This window comes from Phalacrocorax aristotelis, chromosome 9, assembly GCF_949628215.1.
Source record: "Phalacrocorax aristotelis chromosome 9, bGulAri2.1, whole genome shotgun sequence".
NCBI lineage: Eukaryota > Metazoa > Chordata > Aves > Suliformes > Phalacrocoracidae > Phalacrocorax > Phalacrocorax aristotelis.
The window spans coordinates 34,018,092-34,042,150 of NC_134284.1; the positions used below are offsets into that span (position 1 = coordinate 34,018,092).

At 45.2% G+C, this 24,059-nt stretch overlaps 1 protein-coding gene across 1 annotated transcript; it reads left to right on the top strand.

Annotated features, from left to right (window-relative positions):
• The first annotated feature begins 1,539 nt into the window (after window positions 1-1,539).
• On the top strand, window positions 1,540-22,117 carry ATG14 (autophagy related 14). Its single transcript, XM_075104283.1, has 10 exons — window positions 1,540-1,827; window positions 7,327-7,389; window positions 7,521-7,563; window positions 7,970-8,051; window positions 13,292-13,529; window positions 13,944-14,173; window positions 14,566-14,683; window positions 15,771-15,861; window positions 15,973-16,058; window positions 18,964-22,117. The coding sequence occupies exons 1-10, from the start codon at window positions 1,544-1,546 to the stop codon at window positions 19,268-19,270; spliced, it is 1,542 nt and encodes a 513-aa protein (XP_074960384.1). The 5' UTR covers window positions 1,540-1,543; the 3' UTR covers window positions 19,271-22,117.
• The last annotated feature ends 1,942 nt before the right edge of the window (window positions 22,118-24,059 follow it).

Below are 24,059 nucleotides of genomic sequence, written 5' to 3' on the forward strand. Positions count from 1 at the left end.
CAGAACAGGGTGTCATTGTCCTGCTGGGCTTAGTTTGGTGTCACAAGTTTTTCTGATTTGGTGAGGTTGAGATTTCAACTTCTGTGTCTGTAATATGTCTTATGAGTGCTTTTATAACTGTTTCTCTACTCTTCTGGAAAAACAGATTGAAAAACTTCATACACTTCCTTATGATAAACTGGTCTTAACTATGTTATCAGTTCCTTTGTCACAGTCAAACTGGATTTCCACACTCAAATATCTTCTAAACAGAGGCTTACTTTTCTATTTGTTTTCTAATGCTGTAGACTTCCCACAGCTATGGGCTGGCCTTCTATTTTATCCTGTAGCTGTAAAAGCTGATAAGCTTGAGTTACAATAATCTTTTGCAAGTGAAAAACAACCTGCTCTTATTGGGATGCTGGAAAAGATTTATCTAAGATGAGCCCTCTTCAAGGAACTGCATTTTAATTAAGGACTTGCCAGATAATTCCACCAGTAAAGTTAATGCTCTTTGAAAGTGTGGATAAAGTCTTAAAGATAAGAAAAGGGCTCTGTGCCTTTTCACTGAGCTACTGATAATATTTGCTATGGTAACTCTTGTCTTAAAAACAGCTATCTTGGTTCTACCTACATAGTGCTGTTCATGCTAGTGTTTTGTAGCACTTAAATACACCAGGATGGGGAAACAACATAGGCTGGGGTTCTCTCTTTTTTTTTTTTTTTTTAATCTGGGATGTGTTTTGGTTTTGTTTTGGTTTTAAGGGAGTATTGCTTTAAGTTATTCTGGCTTGTGTGGATTCTTTATCTTCTAACTGCCTGGTGTTTCCAACCCTATCCTTGGACAGGACTGGGTGTTTAACTCTTGATTCTGGCTCTAACCTTGAGGCTGGAGTGAGGAAACCTACTCGCCTGTCACTCTTAAGGATGTGTATCAATATCTGCACCTTTTCTTACACAAATTGTTCTTGGTATTATTGTAAATACAACCCCAAGGGACTGACTTTGGTATGTGCAGTCCATGCAGCAGGACTGGACTGGCTATGGTGTGGCTTGGGACTGCAGTGAGGGTAACTGCAGTTGGAGCCCCACCATTGGCCTGCTCCCACCCTGGGAAGCCAAAGGTTGCCTCTCCTGGGTTACAGACCAGCCGTACTGTATGAGGTTCATGTGAACAGTCAGAAAGCAGACTATAATCACGCCTGCTTACTGCAGGCTTTAGTAGTATGATGGCAGATCTGCAGTAGATGCTACGTTTATTTTTTACTTCAGCTTTTGCAAAGAAAAGAAAATCGCACAACTTCCTCACAGAGCCCAGTGGTAGGGCTGACCTGCCTGCTGTGGGGCAAGGCTCCCACCTTCTCTGCTCCCAGAGAAGGGTCAGCCCTCCGTCCTTCAGCGGGTGCTGCAGGTAGCCAGGCTCTGAGGAGGAAATAAAAATGGTTATTTCTCTGGAAAGCTGCCTCTTCCAAGAGCCCATACCCTGCTGAGGGGGCGTCTCTCAGCCTCCTGCCCAGCCTAAGGGGGCTGAGGGACGCCCCCTCCTTCCCGCCTTCTTCCCACAATGCCCCTGCCCGAAAACAAAGTCCCACGTGACCGGCGGCGCGGGGAGCCCATCATGGCGTCTCCCAGCGGCTGCCGGCCGCAGCCCGGCGGGCAGGGCGGCGGCGATGGCGGCGGCGCCGGGGCCGGGCCGGCGGCGTTGCGAGGGTCCGAGGAAGACGCCGAGGGTCTGTACGTGGCGGTGGAACGGTGTCCGCTCTGCAACACAACGCGCCGCCGCCTCACCTGCGCCAAATGCGTCCAGAGCGGTGACTTCGTCTTCTTCGACGGTCGCGATTCCGAGAGGTACCGGCGGCCCCGAGGGGACGGGGGCGGGGAGCGGGTACCCTCTCCCTCCCCTCGCGGTCACGGGGGGATCGCCCTGCCTCGCGCGGCGGCCGCTGGGCTGCCCCTCCCCCGCTCCCTTCAGGGCCGGGTGTGTTGGGGGGGCGGTTTGTCTGTCTCCCTTCCCCCCCTTCCCTTTTCCCGCCGTCCAGCAACGCCGGGACGGTGGGGCGGGGAGTAAATGGGGGTCGGAGTGTGGGCTAGGGGAACGGTCCTGCTACTGCCGGACCCACTGTGGGGCTGTCTGCTACTGGGGGGCTGCCGCACGCAGGCAGAGCAGGACCTACACCCTGTTGCTTAAAGTCCTCCTCCTCATTATCTAGCACCTGACTAACTTAGTTGTAGCCACCAGCCAGCGCGCCTGTGTTGATGTAGCCAACGGAAGCTCCAGACAGTTCAGCGAAAAAAGAAGTGCAGTAGGATATTTGAAACGCGTATCTATTTTCAGCAGCATGCGTTAAAACAGTAGTCTTCTAAATCATTAAGCAAAATCAGGAAGGTATGCAAGAAAACGGCACCTTTTCCTTATTTTCCTGTCTACATAAATAGTCCTCATTATAGGCACCCTTTTAGAATCACAAAAAATACTCCATTTGAGTTAATTGCGCACCTTCCTGCTTCTTTTTGCAAAGTGTTGACTCTATGGGAGGGCAGCTGAATGAGTGTTACGTCAATAAGCAAATATTGTCATTATATGACTCAGATGCTGATCGCCCCTCCATAGCTGTCATTCACAGCATGTCCATCCCAGATTCTTAAGTAGTCTGCCCAGTGCTGTCTCTGGAATAGCTTTTGGCTATTTTTGGCTGATAGAGTGTTCTTGGTCCTTCATTTGTAGCTTCATTAGCAGCTGCTGAAAGTGATTTCTTGAACTATTTTGGGAAGGTGGTAAGCAGCATGTGGTACGGTACGGTCCTCGCACCAAAGGCTCTTTGCATCCTTCTGCCAAATACGAGAACAGCCAAGGTGACGGCGGTGCCTTTCTTCCATTAATGTCACTGGGAGTGAGCACAGAGTATCAGCTGGTGTGAATCAGCTTGCAAAATACGAGACCTTAGTCTGCCGCTGGATGGGTTTTCTGGGTTTTTTTACATCAAAGATCATGTCATGGAACCACAGACTGTATTTAGTCTTTCTAAAATAGATGGGAAACTTGTGTTGGTATGAGACTGGAGGTTATCTTGCAGCTTCCATGAAAAAATTGGGCTTAAATTTGGAACGTAAACCAACTATTTTTTCCTGCCCCTTTTGTAGCCTTCAGATTTTAGCTAAACATCTGGCTTAATTACAGAAATTAAATTGTAGCATTTGATATAGTGGAACCACTGTTATTCTGTGTTAACCAAGGCTTAAGAAGTTTCTCTACCCATCAGAAAAATGAAACCATAAAGAAGCAGCCTTAGGCAAAGCACCAGAAGCAACAGCTTGTTGGGGGAAAAAAACAAAAAACCACCCCTCTTTGTCGTGTATCGTCTCACGTGAGACAAGATCAGCTTTTCTCTGACAGTTTTCACTGCATCCTCCTAAGACGTTTTAACTGTCCCATTCATCTGCGACTAGCAAATGTCCTGTATATTTACACTGTGTTTCTTAACTGCAGGAATTAGTCTCTTTTTGTTGTTTGGTTTTTTTTTCACTTTTTTTCCCCTCTGCCTGGACATCATGGTTCCGTCTGTGGGGATCACTGCTGTTGTATTCTCCTAGAGCCTCTATTCTGGGGGCCTCCCTGTATGCTCCATTTCCCCAGGCTTTGTTCCTCCTGCTGTTCAAAACTTTCCCAAGTAGTAGTGCAATTCATTGAAAACTTCATATTAAAGAATTAAAGGAACAACATGACATACATGAATAATGACACAGTGCAGATAATGTAAGCATGTTTGATTGCAGCAGGAACACTCCGTGTAGAGACAAGGCCCCAAAAAGCTGGGGCTGCTGCTGCTTCTTTTGAAGATAATGGAATTACTTATTTTAAAACTGTGCTTGAAATGTTGGCCTGCATTCTATAATTAATACTTGGAGTGACTGATTTTAGAGTGAGAGAAAAAGAGCCTGTCACTTCAGAGGTCGGTTTTCTTTGTTTCCTCTTTGTAAGGAGCGAGCGGGTATCTATGGATTTCTTGCGATGTGAGCAGAGAGAGGGAGCGACTTCTTAAACTGTGACCGTATGCTGTGGCAAAGTTGTGCAGGGACAGGTGTGGTTAACTGGCTGGATTTCAGGTTGTGTTTACTGTCATCGTTATTTATTTGTTTATTTTATGCCTTCTAGTAGTACCTGGGTTAATTTTAGATCGGTGTTATGGCCGGTGCTGGAGGAGGCCGGCAGGGTCATGACAAGGGCTTTTCTGTGTGACGCGGTTATAAGCGCGGTGTGAGAAATTCAGAGTGTGGAAGTGTATGGGGTTGCTCGGGCCTCCCATTTGTCTTTTTGAAGTGTTACAGATTGGGGGAAAGGGTTGTTTTCTCCCTTTGAAAAGTAAAGAAAATGAGTGTTACCCCTTGTATCCAGTGGTGGTTTATTTTTGGGATTTTTCTGTGATGATTTTTTTTCCTTAGAAGAAGATAAATGATTTCATGTTCTAACAGTAAGAATTATTTCAGATTTCTTTGCGTTGGACTGTTTTGTGTGGTAATTTTTATAAAAGCTACAGTAAGATTGAAGTTGTTCATATGTCTGGCAAAAATCACACCCTGTATCTGTGAGGGGGAGAGATTGAGGAGCTGTTAAGATTAATTATTGAAGTATAGCTATAATTAAGGATGAGTAGTCCGGAAGTCTTCCAGTAAAATAATCACTGACATTCTTCTTTTCATTAGTAATGTGTTGTATATTCAAAAGCTAAGCCGGCATCTTGATTTTGGTTTCAGCTCGGAGACTCTTCTTGCTCCTGGGAGTTTACTCCAGCCTCTCATATGCATAAATTCGCAGAGTGTGTTTTACAAGCATACTAAATTGCTTCGCTTTGTGTGTCTGCAGATGGCAAAAGCCAAAGACAATGTAATTGTGACGTCTAAGCCTGTCTGATTTCTCTAAGCTGCGGGTTATGATTAGGTATAGTGACTTTTTTGCAGCAGTGGAGTTTTATTATAGCGAATAGGTACAGTAATGGATGCATCTATTGCTGTCCTCAACTCCTTCAGCATTAATCAGTTCCTATAGATTAGGAAGTCCTCCTTTCTGGTTGCTCCTCTCTAATTACAAACATGTGGAAATAAGCCAGGTAACCATAGAAAATCTCAGCTTAATGTGATAAGACATGAGGAAAGGGAAACATTTAATGGATAATTTGAGATGTTGAGTTCTCTGCTTCTCTCAGTTTACGTTTTATGGGCGTTCCTATAATAGTTCATCCAAAATTTTGTTTCTTTGCCAAATTGAAAGGCTGTAGATATATAGAGAAAAGTTCATTATGCGATGTGATGCAATTAAAATTAGGGCTATGTAAAGAAATGGAAATGTTTGCTTAGGAGAAACCTGCTAAATAAGTTTGTAGGAGCTGTTTGACGTAGCTGCTGAAGTGCGTGGTGAGCTGTAATTTTTGCAGGCTTTCACAAATATTTCTATCTTCCCTGCCCAGTAAGAACTTAACTTAGTCCCAGATTCTTGACAGATCATCCAACTTTTTGCCGATGCAATGGACGTGATTTAGGTAATTGCATTTAGTCAGACTCTGTGCCCATTAATCCAGCTTTGAAAACAAGAATTGCCAAATTACCCCAGCTCTCCCTCCCTGTGTGACTGCCGAGCGGTGTGTTTCTGGGCCAAGTTATTTTTGGTTGCAGCCAAAGGTCAGGGGTACAGTAGGTGTGCATCACCCTGTGGTAAACAGGAGTCTTGTACAGTGCACTTCTATAATTTCCATGATGACTGGTGGGATGAGGACACGCAGGAAGAACGGATGCGCCGGGTTGAGCAGCCGGGCTCCAGTTGCACCACATTCCTCCAGTTCACGTGTGGCCTCTGGCTTTTATGCCAAGCACCTGCATTTGGTTTGGGTTTGTTTTGGAAGGAAAACAGATATTTTTCGTTGACTACAAAGGCAGCAGCCAGTAGTTTTGTTGTCGTTGTTAATGCTAATGTCATCTGGAAGGGTGATTACATACTTTCTGAACCCAAAGTTAGTCACCAAGCTTTCAGGTTTCAGTACTTCGAGGAAAAAAAAAATGAAGCATTTTGAAGTTTTACCTGAAATCAAACCCACAGAGCTGAGTGGAGGGAGAGGGGGACAACCTGCCATCCTGTCAGGCTTACTGTATAATTCTTTATAAAAAAGCTGAGATATCCCTGAAACAAAGGACTCGATGGGTTGTGCGTGAAGTATTAGGCCTCTGTTAGGATGAAATTGTCAATTCTACATGTTCCAGAGGGAAATGTAATGAACTGTTTTTTCCGTACTTGGACTTAACCCAAGACACACTTTTGAGGTGTGGATCAGGATGGTGCTGTAACATGGGAAGCACAAAGGAAAGCTGGAAAGTCATACGCTGGCAGAAGACAAAGCATTTGTGATTTTTTAAATGCCATCTAAATCTCTTGCCTGTCTTTCTTGCTGCTTGCTCTTACTGTCAGCTTTGTCACTTTATGCTTTATTGTAATGTCTCAATAAGCATTGTTCGTATGCAATTTTCTTTAAATGTATTTCTCAATACATTGTGGAACGTGGAGGGGAGCATAACACGGCTGCTGCGTATCCAAAGGACGAAAACACAGGATGATGAATCCTAAAAAAATTCCCTTCTGATCAGTTCTCTGCAGTTCCTGTACCTCAGACACCTGTTGAAGCTGGACTGAAGCAGACATTTGGGTCGTGGATATGTGAGGGCTACAAGTGCCCAGCAGAAATAAGTAGAAGACAGTGCGACTTACTGCTGTTACTGATACAAGAAAGATTTGGATATCATGTAAAACTCTTGAGAGAGTACTGTCCTATTGGACCCATTAATGAATTCATTGATGAATTAATGAATGACATTTCCACGTTAGAAGGGAGAAATGCAGTGCATAGTGTATGAAGACCTGTGTTTCCCACTGCCAGGTTGGACTCAGCTAATACCACCACAGCTTGTGAAATAATGCAGTTCAGACTAACACTACGGTGTCTGAGATAGTACTAGTCATTTCTCCAGTGACTAAAGGTTTTTAGAGTACTATATGTTTTTCTTAATACGCAAAATATTGATACTGCTAAGCTATAAATCTTCTAGAAATAGAGAGCAATTTGCTTAAAGTCTGATAGTACAAGCTGATGTTTCCTCAGTTCAGAGGTTCTGATGCCATTCCTGTGAGACATATGCTCTAGAATTTCTGCAAGAGCTTTATACATTTAGACTTTACGTCCAAAGATTAAGACAGATAGTTGAGGTTTAAAGACTCCCACAAGCTTCAGTCTTTTTATTGTTTCAGACAACTTCCAATGCCACACTGTGCAAAATGTCAATAAAAACATTTAACATCTCTTCCAGGTTTTCAGACAAGAAAGAAAGGCTGATGCATCTTAAAACCAAACAGAGAGAATTCCAAAAACAGTAAGTTGTAGTTATTAAATTAAAATAAACTCTAAGAACTCTCAGAAAAACAAAACAGTCTAACGCACTGTTGCTGGAGACAGACGTAGTCCAGATAGTCATAAAACTTTCAATCATGTTTTTTCCTCTAGTGTTTTGAAGGCCATGGAAGGGAAAGAGATAACTGATCAGCTGGTGAGTTGTCAAGTGTCCCATAGTTCTTAAACTCTTTGAATTCCTAGATCTCATAGTTTAAAGTTACGATTTACCTTGAGGGCATTGTGTTCCTTTCCCAAAAACCCTGTCGTAAGCAAAACTGAAATTGGCTCTGCAAGCAGAGTGCTCCAAAAGGTCAATATTTTTCATTTCTTACCAGATATTTGTTCAATAACTTGTTATACTGATTGACTTTATAATAAGCATTCAGTTTTTGTGGCATTCTTCGGTGCACAAAACAGTATATGAAATATTTATTTGTTCGTCTGATCCAATTAAGAACATCCTGCTACTTTTGCACTAAAGCTGCTGGCTTTGTTGTTAATCATTAGTCAGTGTGTTTGAAGTCGTTTGTGCCCTAGAGTTGCTGAATGTTCTTTTTCAGAGATGGAAAATAATGTCTTGCAAGATGAGGATTGAGCAGCTGAAACAGACCATTTGCAAAGAAAATGATGAAATGACAAGACGTGAGTAATGTCTCTGCTTTTGTGATGTGTAAAAACTCTGTGCCTTAGAGTGAAAAATCAATTGATGTGAATTTGAGTGTTAGTTTTTCAAAATGGTGGGTTTCCAAACCATCACTTCTTAGATCAGCTTGAAGGCAAATCAGTGAGTGGATTTTAGCCTTTTTAAGGTTGGGTTTTAATTAGCAAACAGTAGGCATTATTCAGCTGGATGGAGATCATTTTGCAACAGCTGTAAAAGTAAATGCTTAGTAGCCTGTGACTTTGGCTTTATCCTTAGAGACGGCTTTATTCAGTGTAGTGTTTCTGATCACTTCCTCTTTATAAAGAGGAGCAAACAGCTCTGCAGCTGTTACGGATTTCATGCAACCGATGAATTTTAACCCACACCTGTCTAGAAATCCTAAAATCGTACTTAAGAAAGACTTACTGAAACATAGCATAGACTGGTGAGTTGCTACCATTCAGCAGCTTCATTTTTGAAACTCGTTAAGTATTTTACACATGACAGATTTGTAGGGTCATTTTTCGGAAGAGAATATGCAGCGCTCCTTACAACCTACGTGCAATGGAAAGATAGGAAGCATATTCAGAAGCATATTGATTGAATTGCGAACATTTTTACGACCTGAAATTCAAGAGGAGCCATACAGAGGGTGGAAACACAGGCATACACTTGAAAATAGTTACAAAGGAATAGCACAAGCTTGCGGTGATAACATCAAAAAGGCTGAGATGCAAAATGATGTTCGATTAATAAGGAGGATGGATAATAACAATAAACATATAATAAGAAAAAGACGGAGTAGGCAAGCCTGTTAGTTAACAGGAAAGAGAGCAAATAACAGTGCAGAGAAGTCTGAAGCGTTCAGTGCCGCCTTTGCTGCTGCTTCTCATAAAGAAAATGTGATCAGCTGCTTAGCCAGATTAAATTTTACATCATGAGGGGGCTGCAGGCTAAGGGAAGAAAATAGCCAGGTAAATATTATTTTGATTATGTCATCAAGGCCTTGCGGGATTCACCTTAGGGGAACTTACGGAACAAGTTGAAGTAGTCTGTGGAGTACTTGAGAACGCATGAGGGAGGGAGGAAGTCCCAGGAAACAGAGTGAAAACAGCATCCTTTTTTGAAGGGTAGAGGAAGACCTGGTGACAAAGTCATCCTATTATAAACCTCTGGCCACTTTGTAGGGCGTTAGAAGATCAGGTAATTAAAAGTAGGCATCACTTTGCTAAGAATAGGCCAAGTCAAATCAATGCCTTGTCTGGGCATCAAGTGCTCTAGGAGGAGAGAGCCGAAGATGCAACGTACCTTGCCATTGGGCACTACCCCAAACTGTCTCATGACCAAGCAAAGACACTCGCTCTGGGTGTAATTGCTGTACGGTTGACACAAAAGGCTAGAAAGGCTGCATTCAAAGAATGGTGATACTTGTCAAACTGAGGAAGTGAGACAGGTGGAGCTCAGCAGGAACCAGTTCCTGGCCCAGTTCTGTTCAGTATTTTCCATAATAGCTTGCATGGTAGAATAGAAGGTGGAATGGAGGAAGCCAGGGTGGATGCTGTGGAGAACAGGATCAAATGCAAAATCATGCAGATAAATTGATAATATAATCCAAAAAGAACGAAGCTGAGTACACATTGTTCAGGAAAAAGAAACGTATAAACCCAAAGTAGGGGATGATGGTGAAATTTGACAGGAGATGATCTGGGGAATTGCAAATTAAATAAAAATATCAATTTAATGCTGCTCCTGAAAGATTTAGACTTTATCCTGGGTAATACTAATATAAGCATTGCACTGAAGATGGAAGCAATTATCCTGCTGTGCATTGGTGTTACCTCAGTGGAAGTCTGGAGTCCAGTTTGAGGAATTTAAGATAGATATGAATTAACTGGAGAAAGTCTGGAGGAGACTATTAGGAATAAAACACAGGGAATGGCCAAGAAAATTGATGTTTGATTTGATTTAGAGAAGAGGAAGATTAAGAAAAGCAAACTTCTCAGTAGGTAGAAGATTATTATGAAGGAGTTAATAACTGCTTGTTCTCTTTAGCCTGTGAAGAGGAAATCAATGTGACTTTGTGGAACTTTGCCACCTTTTCTCAAAATGCAGCTTGGAAGGTGGCAAAATATCAGGACCAGTTGGGGAGGGGAGTTCCTCCACTTCTCTACTACTTTGTGAAGTGCGTTATATGCAGCTTTTGCACCTTCTCTGATTCACAGTGAAGTTGATGAGATTTAACCCATGAACTGATCTAACTATTGCCCAGCCAACCTGTTGTTGTCTCACTTAGCCCAAAACAGCTCTTGCAGGTAGACCCAAAATGAACTCTTGCCATGGGTAGCCAATAGATCAGGAACTCAACTTGGCTTGCTGTTGGACCACGTTAGAAAATGTAAATAGGTTGTTTCTCTTCTCTTGGGTATGGTATGGTTTAGTTTTCTGAAATAAGAACAATTTCTGGAATGTTGGACTCCTGCTTTTGCAGTTGACTGGGTTCCTCAATAATTGGTGATGCTTAAAATAAGGTTTTAAAATATGTGTGTTTGCCTTCTGTCTGCAGAGAACAGTTCAAGGAGACAGTCTTGCAAATATCTGGCGTAGCTCTTTGGGCAGAGGTCGGTGTGCCTGTGCTTGCATTTATCAGGCAATGTAGAGGTGTGGGACATTGTGGTGTCCTGAAATACTTCTGGGGACAAATTTTAATCACCTCATAAACTGGGTCATAAAGCAGAGGAGCTATGCCAAAAAAAGGAGAGTTGTTTCTGCACGGGGACTGCTAAAGAGGAAGTGTGTGCGCCGTGTTCTCCCCTGCTTCTCAAATAATTGCTGTTGGTCCTGCAGAAAAGAGTTCACTTTGGGAGGGAGGAAGCCTTTCAAGTACAACATAAATGTGAAAATTGAACAGGTGGACATTTTACTCCTCTCTGTCTCTTATTCTTTATACAAAGGGAGAGTTTGGGAACATGAATGCAAGCATTCACTGATTTTCTTTTGATGTTACAGGAATGGTTAAAGGAAACTGAATTACTAGCTGGCACATAGGGATTCTTGGTATTGCTCAGAGAAGAGTCCATTTTTGTACGGTTCCTCTAACGGAGGGACGCTTATTGTATAAACCTGAGGAGTTTTAGTTCTTATCTGCGCAGGGAAACTACTCTCACCTTTAATTTGGGACTTTGCATTCCCCCATACCTGATCTTTCTTATTACCAAACACATCATGTGTCACAACAGATCTGTTAGACGACTAGAAATAATTCCTGACGTCCAGAGGGATGCCCTCTGTGTCTGCGGGGGCAGGCGCGCCCTGAGGGGACCGGCAGGCTTGGTCTCCCACCCTGCCAGGCCAGGGACCAGGCAGAGGTTTGTGTGGTTCCAGCTCTGCAGGTGTAAACCAGGACAAGCGGGACGGTATCATGTGCTGGCCAAGCATGGCTGGGCACAGACCCACAGATGGGAATTGGTTTTGGATTGATTCTTTGGATGTAGCCTTTAATTTGTGTGCTCCCCTGTTGGAAAGACTGTCGGTCTGAATGCATTGTTTGAGGTAGCTACAGCCGCTTAGAAGCTGTCTTGATTTTAGTAGTATATAATGCAGCTTCTTTGAGTAGGAGATGCCACGGACCGTTCTTATTGTAGCTCTGGTCTCACCTGTGCCTGGCAATCAAAGTATATCAGCAAAACAATGCCAGGGCTTAGTGCTTCCCTTCTCTGCATGGGGCAGTTAACCCACTTTTTGATTACAGGAAAGTGATGCCTTGCTGTAAGAGAACCTGACTAGCACTGTGTCTTTTCAGCTGTAAAAATGGAAAGTAAGTGACTAGTAGATGGGGGCTTTCATTCAAACTAAGGTACATGAAGAGTTTTAGCCATGTATTTGGAGAGTGTATGTAGTGGTTTAACCCCAGCCGGCAGCTCAGCCCCACCCAGCTGCTCGCTCACTCACCCCGGTGGGATGGGGGAGAGAATTGGAAGGGTGAAAGTGAGAAAATTGGTGGGTTGAGATAAAGACAGTTTAACAGGGAAAGGAAAAGCTGCGTGCAGAAGCAAAGCAAAACGAGGAATTCATTCACCCCTTCCCCTGGGCAGGCAGGTTCAGCCGTCCCCAGGAAAGCAGGGCTCCATCACACATAATTGTGACTTGGGAAGACAAACGCCATCACTCCGAATGTCCCCCCCTTCCCTCTTCCTCCCCCAGCTCTATACGCTGAGCATGATGCCATATGGTGTGGGACATCCCTGGGGTCAGCTGTCCCAGCCGTGTCCCCTCCCAACCCCTTGTGCCCCCCCAGCCCCTCGCTGGTGGGGTGGGGTGAGGGCCAGAAAAGGCCTTGGCTCTGTGCAAGCCCTGCTCAGCAGCAATTAACACCCCTGTGTTATCAAGGCTGTTTCCAGCACAAATCCAAAACACAGCCCCCTACTAGCTACTAAAAACATATTAACTCTATCCCAGCCAAAACCAGCACAGTGTGGACAAGAAATATTTTCCTATGCTTCTGAAAGACAGAGTAGGTTAACGCGCTCTCTTTAGCACCATATGTTTGTGGAAGCATTACTGCAGTCAATTATTTTATAGGAGAATCAGCATCAGCAGATGCTCTTGAAGGATATTTTTCCAAGCCTCAGTGTGCCCGACGCATGGAGTAAATTCAGGCAGTCGCAGCACTTCGGTACTTAAGCAGATTTCTCTTTTTGTGACTGGGAAGGGAGATAGTCAGTGTTCCCTTGTGGTAACAAGAAGTCTGCACTGCAGGAATCCAAGTGCTTTATGAGCACATACATGAGCGCGAAGCCCAAATAACATACACTAATAGAAGCAGCGGTGCCAGAAATGGTGAATGAAGATGCTATCTGCACTTGATTTTGGCTGTAAGCAATGCATGTCTTTTTGGCCAGCACCTTAAAAACATGTACAGTCAAGCTATTTCTGTCATGATGATTGCTTCAAAAGTTTAATTAAACTGTGAAATCTTGGCTTTTATGCTCCAAATCCAAAAATAGCTGGTAAAAGATAGAGAAAGATTAATCCCAATTTCAGTCTCTTTGGAGATCTTCAGAAAATATTAAAAAGTTGTACCACTTAGCAGCTGGAAAAATATTGATAGTTTAGCAGGGTTTTCTGTTTTAAGCTCCTGTAGATCTTGTTTTCTGTAAATACTAATAATATTTTTCTCAAGCTCACTACAGGTACCTCACAGCTCCTTTTCCAAAGCTAACATCTGCTGCTGTTTTCACAGATGCAGAGGGGCTTCTGAGAATTAAAGAGGAGAACCAGAAGCATTATCGCAGGGCTCAGCGACATCAGGAGAAGAAAGAGAAGATCCAGAGGCATAACCGCAAGCTGGGAGACTTGGTAGAGAAAAAAACCCATGACTTGAAAACCCAGTACGAGCATCTGGCAAATCTTCGTCGGACGCATATCCTGGAGCTAACATCAGTCATATTTCCCATTGAAGAAGTAAAGACAAGCATGAGGTACAGAAGGCTTATGCTTTTGGATTCCTTTTCCTTAGCTTTAGACACCCAGAAGTGAGTCACTAAGTCTAAGCTAGACGCTCTGGCTCCCTAAGCATCTGTGGGGAGAAGGAGGTGTTTCCAAAGGCAAAGCATCTGACCCAAAGATGGAGGTCCAGAACAGATGAATCTGCAGTTGCTAGAATCTCCCCCCGAGAGATCTGAGGCATGTGTCCAATGTTAAACTTTCTTAAGATAGATCACTAAAAATCCCAGTGCAAAGGAGGGTAGTTTTGGGACGAGGGAGTTTTGCAAGAGCGTTTCTACAAGCTTTTTGTTCTCGGTGAAATATGGCTCAGTGCCTGCCAAGAACATCTCTGATACGTATTTTTAAAACTTCTTTAAAAACACCCTCTTCTTCTTTGGTTGCTACAGGGATCCTGCGGATGTGTCTTCTGAGAGTGACAACGCTATGACCTCTAGCACTGTGAGCAAGCTGGCTGAAGCCAGGAGAACCACGTATCTCTCTGGGAGATGGGTGTGTGATGATCATAATGGGGACACCAGCATCAGTATCACAGGGCCTTGGATAACCCTTCCTAATAACGGGGACTATTCAGCGTATTACAATTGGGTGGAAGAGAAGAAGACTACACAAGGACCAGGTAAGAACCAAGGCACCTGGGATACTCCAGAAGCTGTAGAACTTGGAGCCCAGACAAACCTGAGTCAGAAATAAATACCAGTAATAGGGATTAGTCCACTGAAATCCTCTTTTGCAGGAAATGCTCGCTGGGACACAGCACAATGTAATAGAGAGATAAAGTTAATTATTCACAGTTTTGACACGGTTCACATGCCGTCGTTTTAACAGGAATTCCAAGAATTACTATTTTCTACCAACTTCTGACAGATTTCACTGTAAATGATTGCTGGATTCAGGCTGTTCTCAATACTTAAAAATGACATTTTCCAGAGTAGACTTCAGTAACACATTAACACACCCACTGAGGCATCATTTAAAATGAGACTTTCACGATGTTTTTATTTCTTTTAGATATGGAACATAATAACCCTGCTTACACCATCAGTGCTGCATTGTGCTATGCAACTCAGCTTGTTAACACTTTGTCTCTCATACTTGACGTAAATCTTCCCAAGAAGCTTTGCAACAGGCAAGTAAATACAAGCCTCTTAGGAGGTGAATCAGTGACCAGTTTTGACTGATCTTAATTCAGTTTGGTTTAGTGAACAGGGTCATTACTTGGAACAGCTTTTACGGTAACGGTTGATGGCTTGTGGATTTTTGTGCTGTTTGATCTGGGATGGAGGGCTACTAGTAGGATTTTAGACCATGGTTAATAATTCCTCCCTCCTTTTTTACCTCCTGAGAGTGTAGGCCAACCACCACAGTCAAAAAGAACAACTTTCTGATTGATGTATTCAGCATCCTCAAATTACAAATGAAATATGACAGCTCATGAATAGCACTTCTAATTTTATGAGACCCTACTGTGCTTTACAAAATCCCAGCCCAATTCAGCAACTCTTAGTCATCCTGAATAGCTCCACTAGATTAAGTGCTGTAGAACAAGGCCTTATAATATGGCATGACAGCAATGTAATTCTCTTTAGGATAAAACACCAATGGGGAACGTACCTGGCTGCCAGCCGTCTGGGAGCGTACTGCATAAACCCCATTTGTGATGAAAAGCACTGTTAGATTTTCAGTGTCTATGTGGAGCAGATGGGATCTGTATGGAAGAAGCACTGAGGAAGCTGGAGACCTGGTCAGTCTTCCAGAGGTCTCAAATATGCTGCTGGGCTCTTTGAAGTGTTTAAAATAGTGGTTGCTGAAGTGAGGGCACTGCAGTTTTTTTATACTATTACTTGAGTGCTCAGTCTTCACAGAAGGAAAAGGTTGGGAACAGGAAATGATGCAAGATTTAAAAGGGGAGCCGAAACAGCTTGGCTGCAGTGGATCTTCGAGTTTCATACAGCTGACATCACCTGTCCTGTTGAAACCGGTGAGACTAGGTCAAGCAGTGCTTGTTGATGACATGCTAACAGTCTTGCAAGGTGAAAAATTAATCTCCTGAGCACTCTAAAACTGGCTGTACAGTTCAAACAAGGGCTCGTTGTGAGGATGTTTACTCTGGGCTTTGTTAGGAAGCCAGGGCACAGAATGCTGATGTCTCCAGTAGGTGTATTTTCACAGCATTTTGCTTTGTGTCTATATGCATGTGTGTGGTGTTTCAACAGCGAGTTCTGTGGAGAGAATCTCAGCAGACACAGGTTCACACGGGCAGTGAAGAAGCTGAATGCTAATATCCTTCACCTTTGCTTCTCTCAGGTAGGGGAAAAGCACATTTGGATTCTTTTAAATAGCTTTTAAAATATCAACTGTGTCTGCAGGTTTCCTCCAGTAACTGATCATGTCTCTTTCTTACCTTCCCCACGGTAGCATGTAAATTTAGATCTGTTGCACCCACTGCATACGCTCAGGAACCTTATGTACCTGGTCAGCCCAGACACCGAGAACTTGGGCAGGTAAGAGCAGCAGTATCTCAACTCGCCCGTGACTGAATCCCATTTAAGGTTGTGCATCTGCCTTGTTACTTATAAGGGAAACTCTTCTCTTGTGCCATACCTATAGATCAGTCCTCAGCCCATCAGAAATCAGGGTAGTTACAAGGAGGAGACAGCAGAGGACACAAAAAGGGGCTCCTGAGTAGGGAATTAGATTTCAGAGATGCGTGTACGCTGTGCTTCTGCATATGGCAGGCTCAGCTGGAGGCTTTGTAGCTGATTACGGACTTGTTTCCCCTACGCCCCGAAGCAGGAACCCCTTCCCTCCAGGGGACAGCAGCACATATACCAGGCAGTCTCACCACGTGGCAAATATGACCACACCCACATCTTGCCAACATGTAAATACCTGAGAGCATCCAGCAATATACACCCTAAAACAAATACTAGGTAAAGCTTTCCCAAAATACTTCCAGTCAATGAACACCCTAGACCAAAGTCAACACTTCAAATAATATTCATTTCTATGTAAATTAAGATTAAAGACAACTTTTCTGTTAACTTAGTACGCGATGAAAAGAACATCAATTCCTGGGGGCTGCACACACCAGGTTTAATAATCTTCCTTTTTTTTTTTTAACAACTTAAACATAAGAAAGCCAACAACATTGATTTCCTGTTGGGATAATCCAGTCACAAGTCACTTGTGCCTGAGACAGTCTACAAATATTTGTTTAATCTGACTACTGCTTTATTCCCCCTTAAACACAGTGATGTTCTGAAATCTACTTTTCCTCTTTGTGCTCACGTACAGATCTAGTTTTATTTAAAAACCTGCAGTGCCACAATGAGGAACCGAATGCGTGCCTCTAACCTTATGTTCTTTGGGTCTATCCCTACTGATTCAGCCCAAAGATATGGGGAGCCAAATCTTTGTAACATAGCTCAGTTTGGAAAAAATGATGTGCTTGCTGCTGCTCGTCTGAAAACAAGGAGAGCGCAGGAAATAGCCAGAGAATGAAGACTTTTGTCCCAGAGAGCAGCTGCTGTAAAAGATCCCGGTGCCACAGTGGACAGAAAGCAAGGCCTGACAGATCCCCATGGTGTGAAGTAAAAGGGCAGAGCAGGGGGATGGGTCTGGCTTCCCTGTGCAAATGTTACAGAGCTCCACATGCATCAGCTGGGACCGTGTAGTAAAAGAGGTTACCAGAAAGAGAAAATACCTACTGGTGAGGGGAATAGTTTAGTCTGTATAAAACTGTTCTAGCTCGCTAGAGACAAGATTGAGAGATGACTTGATTTCCACGCCTTCATGGGGATTAAATACAGCCTGCTGAATGGCTTTATAGACACCATCGGAAGCAAAGGGTCTGAGCGAGGTTGAAATAAGGCACGTGCACTTAACACAGAGTTTAATTACCCACAAGAATGAACATGGGGATTCTCTGTTTCCTTATGTCGTCCTGTCGAGGCTGGATGAGTTTCTGGAATGGATGCTTTCATCAGGCAGAAGTTACTGGGCTCGGGACAGGGGGAACGGGTGGAACGTAGTGGCCTTTATTACAGAGGTCACTCGATGATCTAATGGTCCCTTCTGGCCTTAAACCCGATGACTCTTTTCTTATGCTGCCTTGTTAAGCAAAATGCTTTGCCAGAAGGCAGGGCTCCTATTCCTTTCCGGATTATGAAAGAGGAGTGTTTACCTTTAATGTCTTAGCTGTCTGCAAAGTTTGCAGCAGCCAGCTCTCTTTATTTTCCTTTAGATATCTAGGCCTATAGTTGCCAGATAATCTCCTTTATAAGCTACTGTTTTCAGATACATATAATTCTACCAAGCTTTAATTGTCTGGATTAAAGTTTTCCATGCTAAGTCACTGCTTCAGGCTCCTTCTCCCACTAAGGCTGGAGAAACACTCTTGCCCATGTAAAACTCTTGCTCTGTTTCACCGAGCAGCTTTGTGCTTTGCAATGAACTTTGGCAGGGACTTTGCTGGCTGCGGGGATCCTCCACGTTTCACCGCCTCCGTGACAACCTCACGCTCGCTGACCGTGGGTCACAGGCCTCTGAAACTGCCTGCTTTGGCTCAGTAGAGGTGTTTTGGATTTTGGCTGCCCATACTCCAGTGCAAAGCCGTGGGACGGGGCGGGATGCAATTGCTTCTCCCACCAGGCAGTGGCAGCAGGGAACTCGGAGTCCCAGCGCAGGTGGGTTTGGCCATGACCTCTGGAGATGCAGCCCATAGCCCCATTCACAGCAGAGCCAACTAGAGCAAGTTACTCAGGATTGCGGCCAGTGGGGTTTTAAATATCTGCAATGATGGAGACTCCACGGCCTCTCTGGGCAACCTGTTCCAGTGTTAGACCAGCCTCAGAGTAAAAAAGTAGTAAAAAAGATCTTGCGATGTTGCTCAGGGTGAGGTGCTGCTCTGGGCAGCCTCCAGCGGTGAGTTGTGCCAACCGAGTCCTGTAAGCTGTAAACTACACCCTTCCTCTTGCTGACGGAGCTGCAGCCGTCTGGGCCTGGCCAGGGCTAGCGTTAAAAATAAAAGCTGTTCCACATCAAGCTGAGGTTTCTACCAGTGGAGCTGTGAGTTATTATCAACAGCGATTTCTTTTGTGTGCGCGTGTTTCACTATCCACTGCCAGAGCAGAACAGCTCTTCCGCCGTTCCTGCTCCGTGGATTGGAAACCCAGCTATCGCTTCCTTGGCCAGTGGTTTTTGTTTCACTGTTGTCATAATACAGTTATCTCTGTAGCCAGCGAGTTTCTCTCTGCCAGCTGATAAACAAGGAGGTGTTTGAATTTCTCCGCTGTACGTGTGACAGGGCAGGGTGCTTTGGCATGCCTAGGACTCACGGCAGCGAAGCGACGGTCCCTCTCCCGCGTGGTACCCAACAGGCTGACGGCATTGTGTCCGTGTTCGCAGGTCTGGGCCTTTCGAAATCAGCGCTGATCTCGAAGACTCCATGGAGTTTGTGGATCCCAGCGCCACCGGCGAAACGGATGAGAGCGGAGATGAGCACGTCAGCGATGAAGAGACAGACCTAGGGACGGACTGGGAGAATCTGCCGAGCCCCAGGTTCTGTGAGATCCCCTCTCAGGAGGTGGAGATGCTGCAGAGCCAGAGCACGCAGGTATCTCAGCCCATTGCCAGCAGCAGCGCTGGCGGAATGATCTCGTCCGCTGCTGCCTCGGTGACCTCGTGGTTGAAGGCGTACACTGGACATCGCTAATGCGCATGGGAAAAGGATCATAGGATTTGTGGAAGGAATCCCTCCCCGACAATGCTGTAGTAAACCTTACATATTCAGTTAAGTAGTGCCTGGAACAAAGAAAAGGTCAGACTTTCATTTTGTAAACCAGAAAAACCTTTTTATTTACCCAAGATGACTGTGATGGTACCGTTTTGTAAATTAGCTAGCTACATACTTCTGATGGATTCTGTGGCGGCACTTTCTGTCTTGGTTCTGTCTGCATTGTTGAGTGTCGAAGAAAAAGGACCCGGTAGCCTCTAGCTCTACTTTCTAAAGAAGACACAGATTTTGGAGTATTTGGATCGGGATGAGGACAGAGAGAAGGCTGCTCGGTGTGCAGTCTGGACAGTGGTGCAAATGCAGTTCACTTTTTCTTAACTCCTTACAGGGTTTTCGTTTGTGTGTGTTTTAAATCTGTCTTGCATAATGCAAAAATGCATATTTCTAAATTTTTTTCATTCAGGACATGAAGATTATGCATTTTTAACATGTTTTTCTAATCTCTGTTGCCATATTTTTAATACAAAGAATCAGCATGGACAGGAATTCACACAGCAAATTGCTCTTATTTTAGATTTGGTTGTGAATCTCTACCCAGTTTTGCCATAGAAAACTGGCTCGTTTCATGCCGTTTCCACCGGTAGGTAGCCTACAAGTTTTGTGTTGTGCTGTCCAAAGCACACAGGCTCTTTACTCTTAATATCATACACCAAAGAAACACTGGACGTTCTCTTAGCTAGACCCACATTTGATGCCGATACAGGATTGCGTTGTTGCAATAATATTCATCAGCTCCAACACCGCGTTGCCACTTTTTTAATATTCGAGAAACCTCATTTCACACTAGTTTAATGAAGTCACGCGGTCGCCACACTACATGCGTTTTAAACCCTATTCTATTTTAGGTTTATGGTGGGGTTTGGTGGGGTGTTTTTTCCCTTCGTTTACTGAATGCCAAGAAGTTGATTTCATTTCACTGCAGAAATGCTCAGAGCGCAGCTGGCTCGCATGTAAAACTACAGGAGGTGTGGTACTGACAGATGTGTTCGTTAACAAGTGCTCCTCCGCTTCCTCTGCCTTGCGGTATGTATTACTTAAAGATGGGTTTGCTCAGTGCGGCTTCCAACGTATGGTTTACATTTTATGTAGTTGGGATATTGTACTTCTCCACGGGGTTAAACTAATGTAAAAGCATCCTCCCGTCCCTCCAGGAGGGGAAGATTTCCGCCACTCTTCCCTGCGGCGACGCAGCTGGTAACGGGGGCACGGCGGGGCTGCAGGGAGCGATGCGCAAGCCGCGTCCCTGCCGTCAGGCAGCGTCCTCCTGCGGGTTTGGAGTCCCAGCTCCGGGCCTGGCTTACCCGGCCACCTCGCAGGGTGTTCTCTGGTGGTTTCGCTCTGTTCCTCTGCAGGCCAGCCAGCGCTGCCTCCTCTCTCCGCCGAGCAGCGGGTGGCAAAGCAGTTTTGGTACCGATGCCCCAGCAAGCTCCGTGCCGGGGCACCGGCTGAGCGTTCTCTCCCCCAGCCCCCCACCCCTCCTACGGCAGCTCTTTCTCTTTGGCCTTAGGGATGGGTGTCTGTTGTCGGTAGTTTCTTTTAATATTTATTTTTTAAACCAAAGACCCTTAACTCTGCCCTAACAGCCCGGGCATTGTTAGATGAAGACACCCTTGGTCCTACCATTCTTTTGGTCTAAATCCAATAGTTGGGTTCGTTTTAAGGGAACAGCCAAGACTCCCTTGACTACTGCAGCCTGCGCGGGGACGGTGCCCCCCCGGCCCCCAGCAGCCAGGGCTGCCCTCACCGGGGCCGGGAGAGCCGGGTCACCCACCGTTCGGGTCACAGCACTTTACGCACTCGCAGCTATCGGATCCTTCGCAGTTCTGAGCAACCAGCACATACTCACCAGTACTGTATAGCGGGCTCTTCGCGTCGCACGGCCCCTTCCGGTTCCCCATTCATTTTGCACTGGACCCCACCGTATAAATATCTTTTTGTTGTTGTGGGGTGTTTTTTTTTTGTTTTTAATATGCATTTTGGTCACACTTTCATCCCTGCCTTTGTGCTACTTCGAACCCCTAAAGGTCAGGCCACGATTCAGCTTTGTACACTGTCATTTACTTGGGGCAAGAAAAAACAACACAAAAAAAAACCCACCACTTTTAAGCCATATACGTCACAACCGTTGTGTTTCCCAAAATAATTTATTTGCAACCATGTCATATTCTGACAAGTGCACAACGGCACTGCGAGAGTGTTCAAATGCATTGGGGTGGGTCTTTTCACGAAACGTTTTTGTAACAGAATGCAGATTGTGGGATTTGGGTGGGTTTTTTTTCTTTTTAAAAAGTGTTTTGCACATGTGTAGCTAAGGAAGAAATCGTGTGTGTCCAAACCTTGAGTGCAATCGCCAGGGTTAGGTTTCCAGGTTGTTTTGGGGGCAGGGGAGGGAGGGCAGGAATATCTGTAATTATAGATATGTGAAGACAGCCGGCTGAGAGTTTACAGAACACTTTGCGTAGCATGAATGTGGGAATTTCAGTTTAGGCCGTGACTTTTTGTCTGTGACCAGTGATCTGGGGTGGCCGATCTGAGCTGCCAGGGAAAAACCTGATTTCGAGAGCCCAGCCCTCCACTGAAAATCGGGTGCCTTTGAAGGGTCTCGGGTGGGACACCCAGGGGTTGCTTGTCGCCTGCAAAAACTCGGGGCCTCTCTCTGCGACTTCTGAACTAGATGTAACTAAACACAAACTGTTTTGGGTTTTTTTTTCTATATTTTATTGTATTATTGCAATAAATCTTTAACAGTAATTTTTTAAAGTTGTATATTTACAATTCTGTGTGGTTTGTTTTCAACCGTGCTGGGGAAGTACGCAAGAATTTCCAGCCTTTGAAGCATCACAGGGACCAGACCTGTTACAGTGCAATCGTACAGCGGTAGACTAAGCAATACTGGTTCTAAAAAAATACTCTTACATAAAATAACTGCATCTCCATGGGAGCAGGTACAGGAATCCTACAAAACACACACACATGTCCCTATATGTACATGTAAACAGATACGTCTCTCGTGTAAGCCTGGCTTTGAACTCCTCCTCTGCTGGGTGACATCCATTTCCGCAGGTGCCGAGTGTGAATGACTTCTGCGTGCAAGGAAAGCCGCTCCTCTTTACCAGGGCCTTCCAGGAGGATGCAAGCGTGTGTCTCTTGAAGGAGGTAACTATTGAACTGTTGTGTCTGAGCGACAGGGAGGGGAAAGGGCCGTGTTTGGCAGCAAGAGGCAGGCTTTGCTCCCCGGGGCCTGGCAGGCCCTGGCCTAGGGGCTGCTGATTGAGGGAGGAGAAACGACCTGGCCCACTTCACCTTTGGTGGCAGCTCCCCCACGGGGAGGACCGCTGCCCCGCGACTCCTGCCCGCTGCACGCTCAGGAGCGGCGCGGGGCTCCTGCCTGTGGGCTGGGGCACTTTGCTGCCGCGGTCGCAGCGGTCAGTCATGGCCATGCAGAAAAGCAGCCTGTGCGCAGAGCCAAGCCTGGCTCCGAGCTCAGCTTGTGCCTAGGGCTTGCTTAGGTCACTTCTGCCTTAAGCAGTGTGATCAGCAGGAGGGTTTGTCCTCTGCCACCACTGGTTTGTGGCAGGAGAGCAGCCCCGTAACGCCCCAAGTCCCCTCCCTCCAGGGCTGCCTGGACCAGCCCAGTACTGATGGGGGCGGAGGAACGGCCCAGGGTGAGGCTTCAACACTCTTCCCACCTTGGAAGAAGCTTGAGGAGGAGGTCAGATGCATCAGTGTGGTTTCGTGCAGGTGTGATGTGACAGTTCTGGGGGCCGGTGCTGCAGAAGGCCAACTCAGCTAAAGCGTTGCAGAGCCTCCTCCCAGGGAGCAGAGACGCAGCGAAGGGGAAAAGCTGCTGCAGAAGCAGGCGGGGATGGAGCAAGAGCCCCATCGCAAGCCCCAGCCAGGGGTGGCTTTTTCAGTGGTGTCTGTGCCAGGAGACCCCCAGAGCTTGATGAAAACTGGAAGCTGACGGAACAATGGAAATGTTACAACTTCTTCACGGACAGATTTGGAAATTCACTCCAGACGCTCCAACTGCTCCCTGGTGGGGAAGTCAAGCACACAGCCCACCCTTTAGTCCTCGGTTCTTCTGAATGCTGAATTTTGTAAATCCAACACTGGACCTTTTTTTCTTAATTGCCCCTCAGGAAAAAAATGAAGTTCATCAGACCTTGGGTTCTCCCTGAGCCGGCCCTTAAGGAAACAGAAACCTGCAGTTTACTATTTTATGGGGGAAAAAAAAAAAGCTTGCAGGCAGCTCAGCACAGCTACGTTCAGAACCAACCCACTTCTGGATGCACTTCTGTAAAGCAATTTTTAATGGTGATGCTGTGCGACAGGGATAGTTCCAGCAAACATACAGTATTTACTACGCTAAAACAGCCTGTGTTCTTCAGCCAGCTTGGAGGGAGGGCGGGGATGGGTAGAGAGCACATTGTGCTCTGTAGTTACGGAACAAAATAGCCCAATGCTGCTATTGTCATTTCTCCCCTTGTTTAATGAAGGTGACCAAAATCTTACACCCTGTTCAAAAAAAAAGAAAAAAAATTACCTCACTGGCCCCTTATCTAGTTACAAAATATTTTCCTCTGCTGCTTCTATTTCAGCCTCGCAGGGACTTTCCTCGCTGCTGTCTGCCTGGCACCAGTTATCTCTAGTTTTCCAGGGACTTGGGTGGGGGGCAGGAAAGCAGCTTCTTTCCCCCTCTTCCTTA